The sequence below is a fragment of the Clarias gariepinus genome, chromosome 14 (assembly GCF_024256425.1).
Source record: "Clarias gariepinus isolate MV-2021 ecotype Netherlands chromosome 14, CGAR_prim_01v2, whole genome shotgun sequence".
Lineage (NCBI taxonomy): Eukaryota > Metazoa > Chordata > Actinopteri > Siluriformes > Clariidae > Clarias > Clarias gariepinus.
Genome location: NC_071113.1, coordinates 25138754 through 25165000, shown reverse-complemented (window position 1 = coordinate 25165000; position 26247 = coordinate 25138754). Strand labels below are relative to the sequence as shown.

General features: G+C 35.4%; 1 protein-coding gene across 1 annotated transcript in view; it reads left to right on the top strand.

Annotated features, from left to right (window-relative positions):
• The window catches only part of pax2b (paired box 2b), a 21977-nt gene extending 17005 nt beyond the window's left edge, over nt 1-4972 (top strand). The window contains exons 8-10 of the mRNA XM_053511492.1: nt 1783-1884; nt 2581-2667; nt 3272-4972. Coding sequence (XP_053367467.1) covers nt 1783-1884; nt 2581-2667; nt 3272-3345 — 263 coding nt within the window. The 3' untranslated portion in view covers nt 3346-4972. The remainder of the gene's footprint in view (nt 1-1782; nt 1885-2580; nt 2668-3271) is intronic.
• The last annotated feature ends 21275 nt before the right edge of the window (nt 4973-26247 follow it).

Below are 26247 nucleotides of genomic sequence, written 5' to 3'. Positions count from 1 at the left end.
TTACAACCCTTACTTTCTCTCTCCTAACAAAGCACCTGTCTTTTGTCCTCACCAGGGGCGCTCACGCTCTCAGGCTCAAAAATTAATGCTTAGTTCCTTTCCACAAAAGCAAACTAACCTTTGAGCACACATTTCACTGAGCAGCCAGGGAATTAAAGCAATTTGACTTTCCAAACACCCTTTGCTTAGTCGTAATTAATTAGGGTACAGGGGCTTTTGCCCAGTGATAAATTGCTTCATCCTGAATATAGAAAATGGAGGTCAGAAGATCCCTGTGCCGTGTTGCTGCAAACACTAAGATTCTCGTATCATAGAAAAATGCTCCAGATCGACCCAATGCACTAAAATAATCCCGTTCCTCCTTTTCTTCTTCCTCCTCCTCTTCCTCCTCTTCTTCTCCTTCCTCCTCTTCCTCCTCTTCTTCTCCTTCCTCATGCTTGCCTTTTAGAAAATCCAAAGGTTTCCAATTTATAGAAAAATGCTTCAGCTTAATCTATCACCACCAATACAACTACAACTACTACTACAACTATGTACTACTTAAAATAAAATAAAAAAATAATAATAATAATAATAATAATTGTTAACAAAACAATGTTAACAATTATAATTAAATATTGTAGTGCATTTAAAAACAAATTCTATGATATATAAAAACTGAAGCTTAATCAATGGCTATATTTGGACTGGGCAGAAAGTATCAACTCTCACATTGTTGCTTGATGAAAAACTGTTGGGTACAGTGTTGGCATGATAAAATATTGGTAAATTTGCATTGCCAAAACTTTCTAATAAAACTTAAATTGCTGACATCTTTGGTACTCAAGAAAATTCAGTGAGAATTAACTGCCCAAACCTTTGGGGCATCACATCATTTAGTTTTTTAATTATATTCAAGATTTCTTGAGATGGGAACATAAAGGGAACTTTAATTCATCAATTCATGCAACAACCTAAATTGGCAGGCAGTAAATTAGGATGATATTTGAAGGAATTTAAGGACATTTTACATATTTGTGAAATCAGGAAAGTGCATGTGTGTGTGTGGGTGGGTGGGTGTGTGTGCGCCTGCATATAAATGGTTTTTGGAAGTTGGGAAAACTTTTAACAACATTTAAGAAAGGAAGTACTGCAGAAAAAAAAGCAGTGGCAAAAGCTGCTTCTTCCTGGTACTCTCTGTGGAACAGGCTCGATGGTCTGTGATTGCCGTAATGGTTGCTGGCCTGCTCATTAAAGTTGCACTGGTGACCGACTTTCCCCTTGTCCCCTGCCACCTCTCCCTCTTCCTCCCTCTCCCAATTTTTCACTCTCTCCAACAATGTCGTTAAGGGGCCCCTGACTGGCTGCTTTGGCTGGCTCGGGGCTACACGTGGCTGCCTAGGACAGCTAAGCGTCAGCCCCAATTACTGCTCTGAATGCAGAGCTTTTCTGTGTGTCTATAGAAGGAATGACTGTCCGGAAGGGTCTGTATTGGCCATTGTGACTCATGCTTGGAGTTGTGCTCATCTCTTAGTCATAAATGGGGTGATGTCCAACATTTATAGGTGTTTGATTATAGTTAGAGAAAGACTGTTAGACATCTTTACCATTGGGCCAAAGTATATTTGTTTTATTATGCCTGTAAAGCCTTATTAAAATTTAGCAGTGGGTAAAAATACTATACTTTTTCTCCATACGGTGAGCTACAATGAAAACAATTGAAAATACAGGTATAGCTTAGACCCTTAAGAAGTCCTCAATATCTATGACTAATGAAATATGTTGTGTGCTCTTTGTTTGTAGGTAGAGATATGGCCAACACAACCTTACCTGGGTATCCTCCTCACGTCCCCCCTACAGGACAGGGCAGCTACCCAACATCCACACTGGCAGGAATGGTTCCTGGTGAGTAATGTTTGTGAATAGACAACATCCTAATGTCTAGCAAAGAACTTTAAGAGTTCATTACTTTCATAGATTTGGACTTATTTTATGCTGAATTTAGTTAGTGAATTTAGCCTATATGGTCACCTTCTTCGTTTTTTTTATACTGACAAACCGCCTGCAATCTGGTCTGCTCCAAGGATAGTCCTTTCTCCATGTTCTTAAAGAAAGAAATTAAGTGATGAGTCCCAAAACACTTTTAAAGTCAAGAAGGCCATTCTTCACCTTCTTCAGTTAAAGCCTGCTCTTTATAGTGTCATAAAAATGAGAGGGTGTTATACCAACACAAAAGCTCAGTGCCATTGCCTGATTTTCCTACACAAAGAATTTCCATGGCACCAAAAAAAAGAAATTTGGAAAAAAAGAGCAAATTGTCACTAGGGAACCTACAGTCAGAGAGAAAGAAAGAGAATGAGATGGAGAGAGAGAGAGAAAGCGCAGAGCGAAACACCAACATGAACAACAGAAAAGCACCACATTGATTTTAACATGAGATTACTGTTCACCAGAGACCAGCAAAATGAGGGCAAATTTTCAGGCAGCAGAATAAAGAGGCTATTGGTCCTCTGTGTGACTCCCTTGCTGATTCTGAATGTACCGCATTTCTCTATGATAAAGTACAAGCACTTTTTAATGGCCTTATATGTCTTGCTGTAGGGAGCGAATTTTCAGGGAATCCCTACACTCACCCACAGTATACAGCATACAACGAGGCCTGGCGCTTCAGCAACCCTGCTCTACTGAGTGAGTATAACCTCAACTGAGGAAACCACATTTACATTTACTATTACATATAATATGCCAATGGCATGATTAAACCCTACAATGCAAATTAAATACTGTACAATTTGTATGAAAAATTACTAAGCTACTAAGTTTTTTTTTAACAAATCTTTGAAATTATCCCAGAACTTTAACCTACAATTCAATCCAGAATGCTTAATAAATAATATTTTAAGTCCAATAAATATGTGACTCTTATGACGAATTTAAACATGCAAAGATAAAAAGAAAACTACATCTCATGTTCTCCTTCATGAAAAACGTTTTAAATAAAACCTTTTAAGGAAGTAAAAACTTATTAACTATTCCAAGACCCTATAAGTAAACATTCTTTCCAGAAGAATGTAAGGAATGTAAGGATTGTAACATTTGTAACTTTCCATAAATTCATAGGAAATCATAGGAAATATGTTTTTTTTTTTGTTTTGTTTTTTTAACTGAGAACATTTTTGATACAAATACAAAATAATTGACCATTACACCTATGATTCTGGTTATAAATTGTAGGTCTGGAGTTTGTGAATGCCTTATTGAAATGGTACATTCCTCTTTTGTTAACTTCCAGGTTCCCCTTATTATTATAGTGCATCCCGAGCCTCTGCACCACCAGCTGCTGCCGCTGCTTACGACCGCCACTAGACACCATGCAAACCAAACTCAGCATCGCCTCAGACTTCCTGTTGTGCCAGTGTGAATGAAGAAACAGACTGCACAAGAGCTGCTTAGAACATGTCATATAATGATGAACGAGCCAATAAGGACATCAGATGGCTCACCCACATGCAGCCATCCAAATGAACTTTAATTCCAAACAGCAAATGCTTACACTGGGGGTCCACATATCAAAGACTATTGAGAAACCTTGTGATGAATTATATAAATGTGGAAACTGACACAATAAGGCAAATTGAATCAACGGATTTTGGTTTTCTTTTTCATTTTTTCCCCTTTATTGTTATGAATGAAAATCTTCTGTTCTGTGACCATCACTCAGCAACATTTCCTTGTTCATATCATATCTCTGTCTTTGTCTATTTCTCTCTCTCTCTCTCTCTCTCTCTCTCTCTCAACTGTGCAATGCAGTATTATTCATCTGGACTCACTTGGTACTTGGTGCTTCTTTACATATACACATACTCAAATATACAAAGGAACATACCTGAACTCAGCTTGTCAGCTCCTCCATCTTCAGTTCAAAGCTTGAATAGATGAACTAAGGAGTAACAGAAAAAAACAGTGATAATGTGACAAAAAAAAGAAAAATGAAGAGATTTATCTATAAGAAAGGACAAGCCTCACTTCTATTCACCCAGACTGGGGAATTAGTAAGTATATATTCCTAACTTAATTTTTGCATTAACCTTTTTTATATAAACTTGCAGGCTTAATCCTAAATGACAATGCAGTATGCATGATTTATTTTTGTTAACTGTGTGAATTTTCTGAATGGCAACACCAGGTGTTATTATTTTCCCTTAATTTTTGCACTACACATCGTTCTTACTTCAAATATACACTGGTCCCCAATATTAAATATCTTATCAATTTGTAATTACATTGAAAAGAGAGGTAATGAAAGGATCTAGTGTAAACCATGCTGTAAATTATTATGTAAACTCCTGGCAGCTTGTGTTACGTATAAACAAACAAACAAACAAACAAACAAACAAAAAACAGTCTGTCCACTGATATGAAACAGTTTATACTATATTTAATGTAGCTTTGACTGAAGGATTGAAAGGCACATTATAAAGAATTACATCACATGAACTACTGATAAAACATGGCATCTAATGCTCAAAACATGTTTACAAAACATTTCATCTGTTCCATACTTTCAAAATATCTTTAAATTCTGTGCTATATCTGACACTGTGGCAGATAATGAATTATTGATTTCTTAGTAGCTCAAAATTGGCTCAATGCTTAAGCCTAAACTTCCAGATAAGAAAAAAATCCTGTGCTTTAGGATGATCCAACTTTATTTTTAAAAAAGAGGAGGAAGTTATTTTAACCTAACACTTTAAGTGCAATTGCTTGTCATTCAGAACTTCTACACAATCCCTTTCACATCAAATCAACCATGCTCGATTGGATGGGAATTTCATGGCACACAAATGTTTGACATAATTAACGATAATATATCAGAACATACATTACACTTGCCAAAGAATTTTGTTTAATGTTTGATTTGCAGTCTAATGTATTGTGATAACAGTATTATGGTAAAACCATTTTTAATATGTACCTATGCAGAGGAAAAACACTGATGTATGCATATAAAACTACTGAACTGATTTTTGGTTTGTTTATTATGTTTTAAAATTATTTATATATTTTTGTTAATTTTTCTATGGGTTCTGTCTTTATTATATGATTTATTGTGTAGGATTTTTCCCCTCTGTAAATAGCCATTTAAAAATAATATTACATATTGCTCTGAAACAGTATAATGGGTACTGATCTTAAATGTCAACTTTAATAATATAATACAAACAAACAAAGATTAATATAGGACAACTGCCCTTGTGAACGGAGTTCCTAAAAATAATGGCCTCAGTTGTTTATTGGGTGCGAATAGATAATTCATTTTCATCGATTAATGATTCTTCGGCCTGGAAATTGCTATGCATATGTAAAGGAATATTTCTGTAAAACTTATGAATTATTTCCTGAAATCGGATCAGATTTTAAAGATCAGTCCAACTTCATGTATGTACGTTTTGTAGTGAATATTCCTTTCATGCCACTAAAATTACAAGCACTAGAAAGGCCCCTCTGCACCCTAACTCCTTCTTTGAAATAAAGTGCTGTCTGATACATTAAAAGTTTCATAACAGTACCAGTCAAGAACAATCAAATTAAAATCTTTATTTTCTACATAAAAAGTAATACATACCTGTAATCAAGACACTCAGAACACATACACTAATTGGAAAGCAGTTGAAGGACTTTATTGTGGACGTTCGTCCTCTCCTCATATTTAAATTGCTCTTGGAAGATGACTATAAATTTCCCGTGTTTCTGAATAAATCCATGACACTTACACATACTTAAAACTGTCACACATAACTGAGAACTTAAGGATGTCTTGATTGTGAAGCAATGTGGACGATTATTGACAAAATCCGTATTACTTCAATCATTGTTTAAATATAAGTCTGAATTTTTGTGCATATGAAAAAATAAATTTTATATGTCAAATCAGGGATGTTGGTATGTGATGTGTCACTTTAAACTCTTTTTAAAAACTCAAGGTTACATAAACAAAGGTATATGTAAGAGCAATGGTAAAAATAAACATATATAAAATTGAGTAAAGAATAGCACATAAAGGGAATGCTGTTATAAGAAAATAATCACTGACAGATAATTCTTTAACAGTGTGTGCTGCAGTTGATTTATTCTTCTCATGCATTATTAATTTGTTAATGCTTACGAAAAAACAATAAATGTAATAAATAAATAAAGAAAATTAATATTTACGTTAAGCAAGTTGATTTATGATTACACTTTATAGCAGCAATTAAAACAGCAATAAACATTAATTCTCTGCATAGGCTTGACAAATCAGAATCTCTACAGGCCTCTGGGAATGAGGTGGAAACAAGAAAGTTTGATAAAAGCCATATAGCTGGCATGATGGTCAAGCTGCATTTGAGAAATGGCTTGTGACCAATAAGACTCAAGAATTCTACAGCATTGTGGTATTATGTAATATAATCAATTCATATTAAATACCTTATCTATTATTACTTTTTTCATGAATGCTAAGTGGTAAAACTAAAATTTAACCTCAGTTTCCAAATAAAATACCGATAGATGCAGTTGAAAATCTGTGGACAAACCATCTCAAGCACAGGATTGATGCCTTCACCTGGAGCTTTATAAACTGCCTAATACTTTTCTGAAGGCAAATTCTTCTCACCCAATCCAAAATGTAATTAGAAAATTTAAAGCTACGTGAATGAGCTTTTTTAGGGTAGGAGGAGAGTGAGAGGAATTCATAGAGAGGGCAGAAGTAATGTTTTCTTCATGTTTTGGATCACTGACCACATAAAGTGTTTAACCGCTCTATGCATTGGAAAGCAGAAATATTATTTCTAAAATGGAGCAGAATTCAATTAGCTGAAAAACTGAACAAAGAGAGAGAGAGAGAGAGAGAGAGAGGTATTAATGCAGGAAATCTCATACAAGAACCTATTTCTGCTCTTTTGAAATGTCTCTTAATCCATCCAGCTTCTTGGAGAATTCTTTTATATGTGGTATTGATCATGAATAGGTGGAGGAAGGTTAGATTAACATTGAAAGATTGCTCATGGATTTTCTTTGAACACAGGGAGTGATGCAAGACGTCCTCCAGGTCTTTCTGAGTAGCCAAGTTCACTTACTTGGCTGGATGCTATTTCTGTGGTTGTAAACCATGACATATTCTCCTGTTGTAAAACAAAAAAACGAAATAGCAGAAATGTATCTTTAGTTATCTTATTAAGTATAGATTAGTTACAGTAAAACCTGTAAATCACGGTATTATTTTAAACATTAGTGGCACCAAAATCTAAGGGTTATATTAGGATACTATTTTGGGTAGTTAGAAAAGCTTGGACTTGTTCTATGTTCAATTACATTGATTTACAGATCGGCTATATATTCACTGGCATTTGTGTCAGTGCAAATTAATACAAAGTGCTTTTGATTGGTTTCTAATGATGAAACATTTCTTTCTTGATGGGTGTGTTTTCTTTCAGAATGACTCCACTCCCATCAACATGGCACAAGTGCTCACTGAATGGCTTAATGAAGGAAAAAAATGATGTAAATCAAATGATTTGGCCTTCATACTCTTTAGATCTTAACCCATCTGGACACTTATGGGAGATTTGGGATTGACGTGTTAGACAGTGTTCTCCACCACCGTCATCAAAACATGAATGACTTTGATAAATTGCTTTCAGATGTATAAACAGAACACAGTTATGAAAGTAAAACTCTAATTACTTCTCCATATAATCCCCTCCTACACTAATGTATTTATCTCAGCATTTCACTAGTGCTTGGATACCATCGAGGTAGAAAGCTTTTTCAGTAAGCTCACCGGAGTCATGGTCAGATCACCTGCTTCATGCCCCCAGGAGCCCCTTTAATGCCCAAACATTAAAATGGCTTAAAACAAGGTCAGGTTTGTGCTTGGAATATGAAAATACTGCTGTAATGTGCAAGTGTTGTTTATCAATGATTGTTTTTACAGTTCTCATAGACAGATGCATATCTTGAATAAGTTGGGGACAAGTTATCTGTCGATATTCATGGATCAGGCACTACAATCACTGAAGTGTCATTTATAGATATATGTTTGCACCATTTAAATGTTCTACTGCATCTATGAATGACAATTGTAGACAAAAATACTACAAAAAGTGATTGTAGTGCATTGATTTGGCTTCATTCGTGAGAAACGTCCAACCTGAAAATCCACTGTATGCATTATCATTGAATTAATTTACAAAAAAATATTAAAAGACAGTTAAGTAATCCATTTATCCCATTGTTTGATTATTTGAACTTGACCAGTATTTAGTAAAATGCTGATTGTTAAACACCAACAGTGAAGATAACAAATATGCTGCAGATAAGGTTTTATGGTTTCTACAGCTCATATATTTATTGTGTTAAATATAATTTAAATGAGGCTTCATGCCCTAAGCCCCCTGGGATAGGCTCCAGGACCCTAAGACCCTGAATACAGGATAAAGCGGTATAAAAAATGAGTGAGTAAGAATTTAAATGAGTTGCTGTTGTGCAATGTTTAATTATTTTATTATCAACTTATTTGCATCTCTTTATATTTTATGAGGAAATAAAACATATATAATAATACAAAAAATACTATTACTACTACTGCTATTACTACTACTACTATCACTACTACTATTACTACTACTACTGATAATAATAATGACAACAACAACAACAACAACAATAATAATAATAATAATAATAATAATAATAATAATACACTTGGACATTTGGTAAAGTTGGTAACTGATGGACATTTGGTAATGTTGCATGTAACTTTACCAAATGGCCCACACTTGCATCATTTAAACTCATACTTGCATCATTTGACACTTATGTAGTGTACATTATTAATGTCATTTCAAAGTGGTGGTGCTTAATGAAGCATGATGTGAAAGCGTCTGTAAAATCTTTTTTTTATGTATAAGACACAGTACTGCTTTCTGTGTATTCTAACAATATTAAGAGTGTTCATTGTATCCAAACAACAAATAAACACTAAATAAACTAAATAAAAAATAAACCTTTATAAATCTGATTAATTTTGAATATCTGTGTGCTTGTTCACTCTAGTTTCTTCTTTCCTGATTTGTAAATTGCTAGTTTTTTTTTTCTTTTTTTTGGTATTTTAACATTTTCAGTGTTTTCATGCCAAGGCCTTAATGATTTGAGATTGCTACAGGAACTGAAAATACAGTTGCTATAGGAACTGAAAATACTCTACCTAATTTTCCTTCAATATATATTTTTGATCACTTTGCTTGTTTCACCAGCAGCTGATGTCTGGAAAGTCTTGTGTGCTTGGGAACACAAACCATTTGCATTTTTGACAAAAAAAATGTTGTTTATTTTTCTTTTAAGCATGATTTTTACATGCTGAATTGTTTTCTTTTCCTGATGATGTCAGGATCAGTTTCATCCATTTTCACTTCTTATCTCTGTCTGTTTGTGTCATTGCTCCCCTGTGAAACTTCACGGCCGGATGTTCTTTCAGCTCCGAACTGTCGTCTGTGTTTGTCATTCAGGCCTTGTTAGTGAGAGGGGGAGAAAACCCACCTGATTTCTTGCATCCCTCTGCTGAGAATTCCCTGTGGTAAAATTATTCCATTTAGAGGCAAAGTTTTTTTTGTCACTCCACTGTCTAAATTGGCATATCTGGCTCTTTCACAGAAACCAGTAAACTGTGAACCTGGATGCAGCTGCCAATCAAGCGCAGTGTCTCTTCAGCATGCCAGATGACATCCGGAGCAGAGAGAGGGGAAAAAAAAAAGAAAAGACAAAACAGACGCAGATTGAGATTGGTTAAGCGGATTGGTTTTCATCAGAGGCGCATTACAAAAAGGCACCTGCCACTGTCAGGGCTCTTCAATATTATGTATATAGATTTGCATTAAAAAAAATACATGTGTACATACAAAACATGTTAGCTTAATAACAAATGAAAACGTATTCATACATGCAACATTACTAACACACTTTAATTTTCAGTTTCTAAAACTTTAATTTCAATAATAGTTTAAAACCCCAACCATGCATAATTGTTGTTTAACATTAATCTGTGAGGATGAGATCCAAATTCTTTTTTCTGAGAGTAATTGTTGCCACATCTTTATCTCCCGTGCAATGTGCACTTAAGGACTGCCACAAAATAATTCCTGATTGTAACATTACTTACAGATTGCGCTCTAGGAAAAGTCAGATTGTGGTACTTGTACACCTGGGCAAATATAAACTTCATAAAGAGTATAGAACTGAATTTATTATTAATTTTGATGTTTGTGCTAGATAATGTCTATGAAGGCGATATCAGAAGGCCAAAATTTACATTATGAAACACATTTTCCCATAAGAATAATGTAAATGAAAATGCTTTGAATGCCGAGGCAAATTTCTTGCAAAATTTTAGTTCTTGAGGTGAAAATTTGCAAGGTCACCGTGCATGGATAATTCCATGTAAAGGTCAACCTTAATACTGGATAAAAACGCACAGGCGATGTAATTCACAGGTTGTTACAAAACAAAATGATAGATACCGATAATAAATCATCCTAAATACTAAATCATACTACATCCTAACTTACGTGCAAATTTAACAGTAAAGTTTAAAGAAACAGGGCTGGGAGGGGTCGGATGACTGCAACTGCAAGATCCTGCCACTCTGTCGCTGCCAAGACTCACCAGCCGAGTGGCCGTCTGACAGCTGGGCACTGCCTCTGGTCCCACATATGCACACCCTCACGTCTTTCCTCTCTCCCTCTTTAAAAGCCCCCCAAAGATTTTACAATAGCTGTGTTTCAAATGTTTAATGTTACAATTCACCATTCAATCATGTTTTATATATTTGTAGAGAATTGATTCAGACATATCACATCCATAATTTGAAAATATAATATTCATAATGGCAGTTTATGCTCATTTATTCCATATATTTCAATCTAATCTCTTTTATGTGTACTGTTTTTTGCAGTTGACTTTAAAATTTCGAGGTTGTAGAAATCCTGTACTCTCTCATAAAACATCACATCCATAACCCTGCTAAAAATTCTAGATATTTTCAAAATGTAAATAATTATATAAGGATTTATTTGGTTTTAGCTAAAGGGTTTATGGAAACTACTTCACTGATACTAAGCTTGTCCATGTGCTGAGGCTTTTTGTTTACCAATATCCAAAATAATATCCACCAAGTCTAAATGTCACATCCATAATGCTGTAACCACCCGCAAACATTTATTGCACTGTTTTACTATTGTAAGAGCATAGCTTAAGTTTATTATGTGACTTGCAACCCAGGTGAACATAACTGATATTAAACATTTTGTCACAGTTTTAATTGGGAAACAAGTGTTGCAAATCTTTATACACTTTAAACTTTATACACATTTAAAAAAAGGGGTTCTTTATTTTTTTTTAAGTTCTTAAGATGCTTATTGGAAACAAATGATGGGAAATAATATACAGTTTGACAGCAAAATTAGATATTTATTGCAGTAAAAAAAAGCTGTAACATTATTTCTCAGTTTTGTTAAAATGTATAAATCAGCCTGTGAATTTCATGTTTCTTGTACACAAATTGTTTGGTTAAGCATATCATGGTGTTTAAACAACATCGAAATCCCAAAATGTCCTATTTTACAGAATTAATTGTAGGCGTTAAGTGATGCTGTAACTTAACCTGTTATTTATTCTTGTTGGGGTTTATTGCAACAGATGTAGAAATGTGTAAACATCCTTTTCTTGGCTTAAACATTCTCCAAAACCCTTTAAACTCATTCAAACAGCTTACACACTTTACTTAAAACTTGAACAGTCCAAAATAAATTTATATATCAGTTTTTAAATTAAACATTTTTTAATAGACAATCTTGTGTGACAGAGAATAATAATTTGTCCCAAAATGGTGTTTATTGCATTGTGCTGTCAAACTATTCATATGTAATATGATGTCTGTATACCATTTGTTGCATGAATGAAAAAGATTTTGCTGCTTGTTTCTAAACCTTAAATGAAAGTGGCAGAGCGGCAGAGCAACAGGCCTGGTGTAAAACAACTGTCGTTCTTTCAACATTAAAACCCTATCATACTACAAACCCATCTGATTTTCACAGCCCACTGCACAAATGAATAAGCGTTTAACTGCCTCCTATCTGTGACTAGTTTAAAACAAGGCCATGTTATGCCACATCTTCAGTTTGTCTTATCAGTTCATCTTCACCACTAATCCTCGGGATGATCTCATTTACCATGGCACCATGATGGGAATGGAGGAATCAGATGTGCATTTCACGTCTTCATATCAGAAAGAGCCCTGTGACATTACCCAACAGCAAATCTCTTTACTGCTTTATGTTCTGCATTTAATTGGATTTGGCAATAAATTATGGCAGTCTTGGGGATCCATCATGTCCTACCTCAGTCCTGTGAGGCAGCCGAGCAGCCCAGCTTGTTATGTTTCCTGAGCAGCAATTATGGGTGATTTTTGACCAGAGCCAACAGAGTTGCACAGGAGACACTGTTTGCACAATCATGATATCCTAAAATTGATGGATTAAACATTAAACAATAAAATAAATACACTCTTATTGTGGAGAAGAGTGTGCCTATTAAAAAAAAAAAAACGAATAAAAAAAAATAAATAAATGGTGCTTGATTTACCTTTCTGTTTTCTGTATGCTAAGTCAAGACACCAAAAACATGACAAAGTTAATGTTTTATATTGTCCTTTATGATATTCTAATTGTACTAGATGTGCATGTAAATGTCTTTTTTAATTTGCTCAGAGTGATTTATGCACATCAAAGAGGCTAAATAAATAAATAAATAAATAAATAAAATGACTGAGAGCGAAAATTGTGCCAATGTTATGGCCAGTCCTATTAGAGCCAAATATCATTTTCCATCACTGTTAGCTAATCACTTCTAATGGCTATTGTGTGATACATGATGCAATTAAAAGCTAATGCTTAGTGCAAATGTGATTATATTGGGCAATCTGATTGGCATTTGGGGATTCGTGTTTCAACTCCACGTTGCTTTAAGCCTGTCCACACTATCAGAGGAGCTTGGGTTGCTTCCAAAATGTGTCAGGACACAATCCTGTGTGCATTACACTGATCATCGTAAAATACATGATATTATTGGAGAGAGAGAGAGAGAGAGAGAGAGAGAGCAAGAACGAAAGAGAGAGAGAGAGAGTAGCCTTCTATAACCCTCTTTACTCGGCCCCTCTCTCCTCTCGACCCTCCCCCACTCCTGCCCTGTCACTGTCAGGCTAAACTCATGATGAATTGCCCTGTCAACAGAATTCATTCAGGGACCAATTAATCCTGTAGAAATGAACTACAGCCATCAGATGCTGGAAAACTCATGAAAGAGTTGAAACAGTGGTTTATATGCAACAGAGGAAGCTCAAGATGGAAGCAAGAATGTAATCAAGAAAAATTGAGGGAGTTGAGAAGTCAAAATATACGATATAAAATATACAAAAGTAGGAGTGTTTCATGCAGAGTAAAAATGACTTGAATAAAGAAAAGTTATGCTCAGCTATTTCTGCTTGCCAGCTAAATGTTTAGTTCAGGAGCCATTATTGTGGAGTTCAATTCAGGAAATCTAATTTCTTTCAAATTTGCATTTGAGGTTATTTATTTAAGTACAAGATACAAGGTTTTTATAGCTTCGTCATAAAAATTTAATGGAGAAAAGCCAACATCGTTATTTTATCTCTATTTCTGAACTTTATTATTTTTTCAGTTATTTATTTTATTTATTACTGCATTTGAAAGGTTAAGAATAAGAATGGGTTTGACTACTTTTTGTGCAGGATTTTACATTTTAGCCACTCAAAACACATTACATAGGTCATACAAAAATTACATTGCAGAATCTAAATACTACAATAAGCATGAACAAATTCATTAATTAATTACAATAATAATAATAATAATAACTGTTTTTTTTTAACAATTTGACAGGGGGAAAATGTTCCCATTATTAATCTTATATATAATTTCACTCTCTCTCTCTCTCTCTTTATATATAAAGAGAGAAATCTTCAAATAAAGCATGGGCAAAAGAGAAAACAGCAAGAAAACTGAAATAAGAAATGAGCGAAGAATAAGATTTTTATAGGAAGTGGATGGGATATAGTAAGTATTGTGTGTGCATTAAAGAAGTGAGAGCTAGAAATTGTGCAAACAAAAGTGCTCCAGAGAAGTGCCTGTGTCTAGGGACTGCACTGAAAGTTAGCCTGACAGGACTTGGTCATTTAATGCTTTAGTGCTCTGAAGACAGGTCCTGTCATAGCGGCCAGTGCTACAGAAATCCCCTGGTAGTCCGTTTATTAATTATACTGAAGAGTGAGGGGGCATCCCACTGTCTCGCTCCAGTCCCTGTCAACCCCATCAGCTGTCATTCAGCCCTCTATAAACACTTCCTATAGCATCACTCAGCAGTTAACACAATAGAACCCAGACCTCCAATGCAAATAAATGCACAGCTTTTCTTCTAAAAGCTGCCATGGCTTTTCATTTAAAGAGCTTCATGAGCCTCAAGAGACTATAGTGTTATGTCTGACCTCATACATACTGTAGAGTGACAGGTGGATGATACAGCAAGATTTGAATGGAATGAAAGACTGCATTTCTCTTAGAGCTGCAGTGAAAACAGATATTCGCTTTTCATATGGCTTTGTGAAAAAGAGTTCTGGGACCAGAAGACCAACAAAAATTAACTTTGATGCAGTAAAAAGTATTTAAAAAAACAAGTATTAGGTATACAGTACACATTAAAAGGTTCTTGACAATATAGCCTTGTCAGTATGTTTGAGTTTGCAACTACTAAAGCAAAAAGAAAAAAGAAAAAAATTACTCAGTGTTATACAATTCAATCAAGTGTACTATGCAAATAGTATCTAAAATTTTATGCATTCACAAATATAAAATTAGTTTTTATATTTCAAATATAATGTAAAATAGCCCTTATTTGACAAAGTTGCTTCACAGTTATATGTGACTAAAGTCATCTGTCTCTATACAAATTCACACATATATTTATTTTTTTCTCAAGTGACAAGAAAATGACTAGAAAACACAAATGCAGTTTTGCTTAAAATTATGCAGAGTTTAGTTTTTAAGGTCTTAAGTCAGGCTTACAGTACATCGTGCATGAAGAGAAATCTTGTCATGTAACTGCTGCTGGAACATTTTAGACCATCACCAAAAATTGTCTACATATCTACAGCAGTCAAGCAGTTTTTTTTTTGTTGAAAAAAAGTCTTGTAGACCATTATATTGGGCAGACCTGACACACCCTTTTAAAATTGCTCAACACCAGGAAGTATAATTAAGTAGAGGATCTTGAGAATACACAAACCATTATGCTCTCATAGTGAATGAGTGAGTGTGTGAAAGAGTGGAGTCACATGGCTTATATGCTCTTAAACTAATTAGGAACAGGTGAATCAGCTGTCAAGGCTGGTGGTTTAACAAGCCAGAGATCTAAGGAAACTGGCCAGCTTGAGATGTGACATGTAAACACAAGCATCCCTGACAATGGTACCAATATAAAATAGGAATCTTCAATCTTGCCTACCAGTAGCAGGTGTGGCAGCAGAGGGTATTTTCAGAGGGTCTTGGTATGTCAAAGCCACTCCCTTGAATTTCTCATGTGACTAAACTAAATGTGTTTTCAGAAAGAGCATCGGTCTTACCCGCAGTATGGAGATTATAGAGCAGTTGAATATCTAATTACACTTTGCATAAGTATGGGTAATGCAAAACAAATCTATATATTACAAAATATTAACCCTATGGGAGCCTTGGGTGGTTTTATTATATTATATTCCTCATGTATTTTGAATCATATTTGGCCTTTGAACTGGATTATGGCCTCAAAGCACTAACCAGGTCACAGTGGTGTGTGTATACACGTTCCATATGGCCAGTGTCAACATGTAGGACACACAATACAGCTGCACACCACAATGCTGCCAAAAGTTACTCTAGATCAAGCCCATTGTGCCAGAGTTGATCAGAAGGTGAATATTTCATAGGTTCTTTTCTCTGCATGTGAATTGACACTGCAGTCAGAGCAGAGGCCCGGCAGCTGCGAGGCAAAGGCTACAGGCAGGTATTCCCTTACCTAGACTGGAGGATGTGGCCAAACACATCTACCTTCACACCTACACACACACATGTATAAACTTTATCCAGTTTAGGAAACAAGGAGAGCATGATAATATGAGCATACAGTATTTTACAAATTGCTCAACAGAGCATTATCAGACTAACAGATTCCAGTTCCAATTTCAATCTCTCTAACCTTCAGCAACATTCACTTCAACCATGAACATTATCATAAAATATGTTTATTTTATTTTCTGAGCAAAATAAAAATAATTGTGAAAGAAAAAAAATATCATGTCACTTGCTAATTACACCTTGCTGCAAATTGTACTTGGTGTATAACTACAGCACAACGCTGTGTATTTTTCTCCCCCCACATTTTGTGACATGAAGAATTATGTGGCACAAAGTGAGACAGATCCTCTCAGGATAAGAAGCAAGAAGAATCCAAATACTCTAAGGATGTTGTGCTGGTGAATATAATTAATTAAACAAGTCTAATTAGGAATGAGAGAGCAGGTGCAGCCTGTGGTGTGATGATGCTGACAGGGAGACAGTGATGAGAGAGAGAGCGAAAGAAAGAGACAGAGAGAGAGAGAAACCATCCGACTAAAGACTTACAGCCTGACATGAGGAGGAACAAAAAGACATACCAACTTTCTGCATTTTGTGATGTGATCCCTCAGAGGAATACAGAGGTACACTAAGGAGACCAAAACACAGTAGGGGTCACTCCTCTCCAACAAACACATACATACATACACACACACACACACACACACATACACACAAAGAAACACACACACACACACACACACACACACTTACACACACACACACACACACACACACACACACACACACACTCCTGTTAAATCAAATGCTAAGTTTACAGCAGTGAAGCGAGAAGCCCCTGTCCTCCTCAATCCTCATCTTGTTCTCATTTATGATCCATTCTATATTAACAAGCACCAACAGAAACATATACTCATTTGACTTTTTGTGCTATCTAAATATTTGTGATAAAACAATCACAATCTCAGAGAATTTTTTTTCAGTTCAATATTCCATGTAAAAATTCTGTTTTTTAAAAGTTTTTAAAAGTGTTTGGAAGTTTTGAATGCTAACTACACTATTAATCAATAAAAAAAAGTATATATATATATATATATATATATATATATATATATATATATATATATAATACATTGTTAATATTAATGGCCGAGGTGTATTTGGTTGAGTTTGAGGTAAGATATAGATTTTTTTTTCATTGCAATCAGCCCATGGAAAGAGGAGATATGCAAATTTGAAATTTAAATGGAAAATGTCCTTAAATCATGTAAAAAATCGACCTTGGAAAAATCATTAATTTTGAAAATTCAACAGATGGCGCTGTAGAATTTTGAAATCCATGCTTATAAGCGTGAAATTTAAATCGACTTATAAAAACGCGAAGTTCATTTCGGGAACTTTTACAGGAACACGTAAAAATGTTTGTTTATTCCAAAATTTAACAGATGGCCTTGTACATTTTTAAAAACACGAACAAAGTTGTAGGCACATCTAGTTTACAAGGAAGCCATTGAAATATCTAAAAATCAGCTATAAATGTAAACTTAAAGCCATTCCTTATAAACAATAAAGATTTTTACCTGGGAAACACATTAGTAAAAGTTTAAATAAAGCTGTGCTTATTAATTCATGTAAATCAGGTTTTCTCTTTCTTGTATTCTTTATTCTATTTTTGTAATATTCAGGCATCTCTTTCTTTAATTTGAGCTAGGCTGCATGTGCTGGTAATGTATCCCACATAATTTCTAAATAACTTACATTGACAAATTCATTAAAGCAATCTACAAAAATCCATGGCCTCAAAGCAGTAGAAGTTTAGATTTAATAAAAATCTTCCTACGAGCAAAAACACTTTGATCAATTGCTTGTTGAACATGTACAAAATACCTTATATTGTGTCTCTTTAGCTTAAGGCATATAATTGTGCTTATGCCACATGATTCAAAAGGCAAACCCGATGGTGTCAACTATTGCCTAAGAATCATATTAGAGCCAAGGAATGTGGCACCAAACAATTTTACCTTATGTGTAAAACACTGAACACATGCTATCCTTGACTTTTCAGGATGATGAAATGGGTTATGCATTATGAGTGAAAAATCTCTGGGGCCAAAAACACAATAAAAAAAAGAGGTGATCATGTTAAATAAGGCCACTTGGCACATGCGAGTGTGTGTAGCAGAGAGTCCACATTGTTTAAGTGCACTCTGAAGAGGGGCGATTGGCCCATTTTATCACAATTTGCTCCCTAACAGGTTACAAATGTGGCATGTGATGACAATAACGAGGCTTGATGTCACTTAGTCTGCTAGAGGTGTGCGTGTGGAATAGTAAATCAGTGTGTGGGGAGAGTTGGGAGGGTGATTCTGTTGCTGTCCTCAAGCTTTCTACTTGCAAGGTGACAGGCTCCTTGGTCACAGAAAGCTTTAAGCACCCAAAATCATAATAAATTACAGTACATCCAATTTGTGTCAAAAAAATGTCAAGCAAGAGCGAGAAAAATCCAGCAGGGACTTTATTATCCCTTTAGTTCATTCACTTAAATAGGATTCATGGAGAAGTGTTGAGGTGTGGAGAAATACAGTGGCATGTACAATACTAAAAATCCAACAAGTTTTTATTGACTTAGGCCCTTAATTTTTAAGAATAGAAGATAAAAAGATAAAAGCAGCAATACATTTAAATTTTGATCTCTTTCGTAATATACTGTAAATCCATATTTATTTTGACCAAACTTAAGATGCTTGTGAAAAAAGTGCCACATTTGACTGAAGGAGAAGGTGTGGACATACCTTCTGTGGAAGCTGATAGTCAGAAATCAGAAGGTGGAGCCATGACACGTACTTATAGAATCGCTCAGTTCAGAGGTGTATGTAGGTAACATTGAGCAGATGTAGGTCCCAATTATCCCTGGGGAACTTGGACCAAGATGATGATGTTCAAGGCAAAAAGTCAAGAGGCAGGGTGATTAGATGGGGAATTGTAAACAGCAAGCTGCAGATGCAGAGAGAAGCCATTCCATCTGTAGAGAAGAATTCAGTTAAATGCTTTGCAAAATGCTGTTGGAACTCTTTAAAATCCCACTAAGTTAGTGGAGCGATAGAAGAAAATCAACAAGAACCTCCAAAAGTGGCTGGGAATCCAACGCTGTTTCTATTCAGTTTAATTGTACTGTACATAAGATCTAGTTCTTATTTTTTTTTATCAGTGGTTTAAGATAGCAACATGCAAATTCATAATGATTACAGAAGACCTATTGATGATCAAGTCAGAGAAGCATGCATGATAACAAGCTGGTTAATTGTCCAAGAATTACAATGCCCCTATAAACAAAGCAAGGTCCATAAAGACATGATTATCCAGGATTGCTGTGGAGGAACTTGAGTGACCTGCACAGAGCCCTGACCTCAACCCCAATGAACTTCTGAGATGAATTGAAACACCAACTGTGTGCCCTCCTTGTCTGGCCTCACAAATGCTCATGTGGTTGAATGGGCACAAATCCCCAGAGCCAAAATCCATTGGAAAGCCAGAATCTATTCCCAGAAGCGTGGAGGCTGTAAAGGTGGACCAACTCCAAATGAATTACAATCATTCTCTTTATAATGGGATGTTCAATAGACATATAGGGGTATAATCATCAGGTATCAACCAGTGTGGGCCATATACAGTAGTGTACACTGACATTGACTTCATTAGTACTGTTGATGTACTCTATTGCAAGACCACAAAGATTTAACACATATCAAAATAGCACATATCAAAGTGCCCTACAGAATATAAAGAAACCATCAATTGTTCTATTATGTAACTTTGTTTTAGAAGTATTTGGGCTCATTAGAATTAATTATTAAATAAATAAATTGCAGGCATACATGTATTTAATGATGTCTACACTATGGCATTAGCTCTATCTGATGGATAATAAAAGATGGTTAAAAACACAATAAGGATGTGAAATGTTAATTTCAAATTGTTAATTTGAAAAAAACATATAATATAGATGGGGAAAATAAGAAGGATAGTAGAGCTTTTCTTGTCAGTTTTATTGACATTCTGGTCCATGTTCAGTTGTGTGCTATCACCTACTGCACATATATCCTAAATAACTAAGTAAGATGTATTTTTTTCAGGAGGGATAGATCCATCAGGAATTACAGAAAAATGTATTAAGAAACCTTCGCCACGTTACTAAAACCTAGAAAGATAGGAATAAACTGTCAACTTTGTTAAAGAAATGTGGTACAGAAAAAAAATCATGAATGGAAATCACTTAAACACTTGGTGAAGTTGCATGGTAAAAAAAAAAAAAAAACCTAAGAGCCCAAAAAGTCACCACCTGGATTTAATTAAGCAAATAGGTATGAGCATTCCTTTGAATAATTACTCCAGTGATTAATATGTTTGAGCTGGGAACATGTTATTTCAGCCTAACTGATGCAGTGAGTAGTTTTTCCTTTCTTAAACAACAATTTCAGAAAACATATTCTGTGAAACCAAGAAAAGAAATCAACTAAGGAGACTGTTAAAAGAACTAATAGTGGGTTAAGAACTGAAAAGTGCATTATTAAAACCTAGAAGGATTGTGGTGAGCCATCATCTCAGAGAAAGAAATTAAGTCAGAAAAACATTCTGAATGAGTGTAATAGGAGATCATTTAAACGCTTAGAGAAATCAACTCGTAAACAAAAAGGCCAAAAAAAAAGTGAAACCCACAGCTGTTTAATAGGGAAATAAAGAACATTTCCACACACACAATGCAAAAAAAACTCAAGGGATTGGGACTAAAGAGTTGTGCAGTCTTAAGGAAACCACTTATTAGTGAGGCTTATCAGAAAAAAAGGCTTCTATTTGCTAGGGAGCATAAAGATTAGACTGTGAAGCATTGTAAAAAGGTTGTGTGATGATTCCAGATTTACCCTGTACCAGAGGGCATATGATGGGCATATCAGGATAAGAAAGGAAGCGAATGAAGTGATTTACCCATCATGGCTACAGTACTGTATATAAGCCAGTGGGAGCAGTGTTATGATCTGGGGTTGCTTCTGTTAGTCAGGTCTAGGTCCTCAACATTATGTGCCCCAAAAAATTAGGTCAGCTGACTATTCAAATATACTGAATGCCCAGGTTGTTTTATCAACAGATTTTTAATTTCCTGATGACACAGGAATATACTAAGATGATGATGATGCCAGGATTCATTCGGGATAACAAGAGTGGTTCAGAGAGCATGAGACATTTTCACACATTGATTTGCCACTGCTGAGTCCAGACCTTAACCCCATTAAGAATCTTTTGGATGTGCTAGAGAAGACATTACGTGGTCCGGCTCTCACATTAGGAATACAAGGCCTTGGAGAGAGATGAATGTGACACTGGACAGAAATATATATATAATATCTACAGAAATATATATATAGCATCTCACGCCACTACAGATTTCTTAATGAATGACTGTCGGAACACAGTTTTACCACTTGCATAACCACACCAGACTGAACAGATGTAAAAATGCTAAATTTACATCCTAAGAGAGTTAAAAAGACATATTTAAAAATTTAAATCCCCAACAGGGGTACAGTCTCAAAAAGTTTTTAAAAAAGACTGCAAATTTCATATGTATGCTCCTCCACTATAGTCTTGATGACAGACAGCTCTATATTTTCTCAGCATGGGAATCTATTAATTGCAGCATGGATGTGGACAAAAATGAGTGAAAGTTTTTTTTATTATCGAGGAGACAGTTAAGCTTCTGCATCATCACTTGCCAGAAAATAAATTATTAGTGGTGAGTGGCCATGTCTGAACTAAATACCACAACAGCAGGAGAAAGGGGTAACCAAAAGATCCACTTCTTTCTTAAATCATTTATTTTCATCATAAGAAAAGCTGAGCTGTGGAAGAAATGAATCAGCCTCACCGTTTTCAATTTATTTCAATTTTAGAAAATCATCAACAATACAGTGTGCACAGTCCAATACAGTTCTGAGACAAAATGACATCCGTTTAAGCGCGTAGTACAGTAAGCACCATGTAGCTTTGTTCTCCCCCAATGTCTTTTTGGGTTTCATTTAAATGAGGTGAACTGATCCAGCTATGTATTTGGAGTCACAGTCTTGCAAGAGTATACACGAGGAACCAAAACACCAAACCAGTGTTAGTTTTTTTAGGTATATTAGACTCACTTTGTCAGACCGAGGAACAAACCCGACTTACGAATGTGCTCCAGAATGTAACCCGGTCATAAGTCTGGGACTTACTCTATTTAAAAATGTGATAATTGTCCTGATATGACATGTACAAGATCTGATCTTAAATTACCCATTATGGAGTCTATTTTTCATTACATTTCTTTTAATAAAGCATTTAAATAGACTTATCATATTATAAAGAGTCCATTAACTAATGATCTGTTTTCATTTTTAGAGAGTAAGGAATAGGGCAGAGAACAAGTGAAAGCTACTATAAAAGAGCAGTCGGATTAGGATGAGAATTTTTTAAAAAGGTAACAAAAGGGAGTTCATTAAAATACGGGTAATTGTCTCTTGGGCTTCAACTGCCCCTTTTTGTGGGTAAACCATCACAGTGCTATAATTGTCTTATCACTTGCCTTCAAGGTTTTCAAGAAGTGGGATTACTTTACTTAATTTAAATGCCACAAGATGGGGAGGAACTTGATGTCGTCCCCACGTTCCCCCTCCCCCACAGATGCCAACGTTTGCATGTGCATGCAGGCACACACACACACACACACACACACACACACACACACACACACACACACACACACACACACAGTCTCATTGTAGCATGGAAAAAAACATATTTAAAGAAACACATTTAATACTACATTTTAAATTAAAAAGTCAACAGCACTTCAGTCCAATTCTAAGATGTTTTATTCTTCATCTTTTTATACCTGTACCTTTTTTATGTCACATTGTTCTCATTCTGACCTCAATACTTAAAAGAGCCCAGGGATTTACAGGCAATCGCTGTGTTTGTGATCAATCAACAATTTCTATAATGAGAGGGCAAAGGGCACAGGCATTTTTAAATGCATAATCAGGTTTATAAGATATTTATTAATTAGAGGCGTGTTACTTCATTACAGGAAAAGAAACAGCTTTTGTGGCACTGAGGTTTGTTTAACACAATGTATTCTGTAGGGAAATGCTGCAGTGTTGATTATAATTAATTTTACTTCATGCAGAAGCTTGTGTTAATACAATACACTTTGGATGTGGGTCCTTAAAAGAATAAAATCCTGAAGGTAAACCAACTGTCTGACATTCAACTTGATGAACTGTAAAAATGTGAGAGCTATTAAATAATATACACATATACGCATTTGCACACAATATCAATTAATATAAAAAAGAACAAACTTAAAATAATGATATGATATGATTTCATCATGAGCAATGTGTATTAAAGATGTGTTTTTCTTTCCATGATGCTTATGAAGCAGTTTAGACAATAAGAAAAACTACTTGAGAAATTATTTTACTCAATAATATTGAATATTTCCACAATGATGAAAATAATCTGCAAATGTTCTATATATGAGAAATGCTCATATATAGAAAAGTGCATCACTTCCTCAGTTATCAGTATGTACAGTAATAACTAATAAAGATCACAAAACTCACAGAACTGGTAGTTCCTAGAATATAAAAATCTACAAAAAAAAAAAAGGTAGAGCATTTTCATATTTAGCTCCTAATCTTTGGAATAGCCTTCCAGACAGTGTTCAGGCTGAGACACAGTCTACAAGTTTAAAAGAGGACTCAAGACGCATCTCTTTAACTTGGCATACACATAATTCATCCCATAACCTCGTACATCTAAATGCACACTCTCATTTAGTGCTGCTAATACCCTGAACAGAAAGTTAGCTAATTCTTTCCACCTGTTCTTTATTTTTCTACCCATCCCAAGGTATCTGGAGATTGTGCCAGCTCCAGTAGACAAAGTCCAGCCCTGCGAGGATCCTAAGGCATCCAGAGAAGGACCAGCTTCAGCTTGATTCTGCTTAATGATGGTTTGAAGCTGCTTCTCCTGAGCTCCCAGTGATCCAGACCCCCCTCTGCCCTCAGCACCTGCTGACTCATTCCTGTGCTAACCTGGACTTCAAGTTAACTTAGACAACTTTTGTTATATTAAACTTCCAGCAGCCTTACACACATAATGTCATTATATAATTCCTGTTATCCATTATCACCCAAATGAGAATGGGTTCCCTTTTGAGTCTGTTTCCTTTTAAAGTTTCTTCCTATTGCCATCTCAGGGAGTTTTTACCTTGCTACCATCGCCAACACCCTTGGTTTGCTCATCAGGGACCAGGGATCTTAGTATTATCTAAACACATTTTTTCTTACTCATACACACTTTCATAAAATTTCTAAATATAAAAAGTAAATATTAGTTGGTTAGCTAACTGACAATTGTTACTGGAATTTTAGTAGTTTGTCCCCAAGTAGCTTAGGGGCATGACTCTACAAGACTTCTGGAGTGAGCTGGTGGTGTTTGGGATGAGGATGTTAGTGGTGCATGGGTTGTGGGGTGTGGTCTCCATGGATCAGATTTGTTTGCCCAGTGTATTCCATGGGCACTTGGTCAGACTGAGATCTTGGGAATTTGGAGGCTGGATTAACAACCTTGAACTCTTATGCCTGATAAGGTAGTTAAGCTCCATACCTGGCAGGCTGTGATGCATCTGGCCTTCTGATACCTTTCTATCATGGCCAGCACTGACTTTGTTCAGCAATTTGTGCTGCATTAGCTTTTCTGTGGGATGAGACTGGAGGAGGTGGCCATGAACCTTGAGTGGTTATATTCCTGTCTTTAGTTTACTAGTACAGTGAATCCTTAAATTATGAACATAATTTGTTCTGGAAGCGGGGTTCGTATTTCAAAACACTCGTAAATCAAATTTTCCCATAAGAAATAATGAAAACTCAAATTATTCGTTCCACAGCCCCCAAAAATAAATACATAAAAATAATTAATACAAAATATAAAGTACAAATAAAACATATTAACCTACACTTTACCTTAAAAAAAAGTGCAAAAAAAAATCCCAACAGATAAGCGTTTCTGTTTATGCGCGCAGGCGCTGTGTGTGTGTGTTTGTTAGAGCAGAGAAGGAATCAGCCCCACCCCCACTCATCTTACACAGTAAATCTTTCTCCTCTCTTATTTGAGTTTCACACACACACACACACACACACACACACACACACACGCACACAGACACACACATTAACAAAAAGACTGTTTTATCTAAAACTCACATGAGCGCATACTAATGGAATCACTGGTTTGAATTAACCTGCACTTTACTTTTAAAAAGAATAGAGACAGAGCCGTGTTTCTGTGTAGAGCAAAGAGTGTGTGTGTGTGTGTGAGTGTGTGTGTGTGTGTGTGTGTGTGTGTACCATTGAGAGATAAGCATTAAGAGCAGGCGAGACGATTACCCTCAATTCTGCAGCGCAAGAGAGAGAAAATACATTTACATTTAATTGTGATCACGTGACGCTTGGCATCAAAACAAGAAGTGCATGTGTGCTACATAATACTTGGTACTGGTAAACTAAGACTTGCTCGTTTTTCAAGTCAAAATTTTTTTCAAGACTGACAGTGTGGATGATGATGATGATGATGAGCGTATAGCCTCCAGCACTACTTGATATTGTCCAGATATTGTAGCAAACAATTCATAGTGGCATCTTAAATCTAATTTAATTCAACACATTCATACTTTAAAATATCAAAGAATTTGGCAAGATAAGCTAGCTCACTCAACTAGCTCCTTTATGTTATCACAATTTGGACATTAAGCTTCTGATATTTACAGGCTTTGGCTCCCATAATGTGCAGGTTATCATCAATCACACTTTTAAAGTGGTAAAAACAGTTATACCTATTAAATTGGCACAGGGATGTCTCAGATGTTGCTGGTGCTACTAAGCATTTGATGCCTGAAGCTGCTTTATCTTTTACTTACTCTCACTTATCATCATACCGCTTTATCTTGTATATAAGG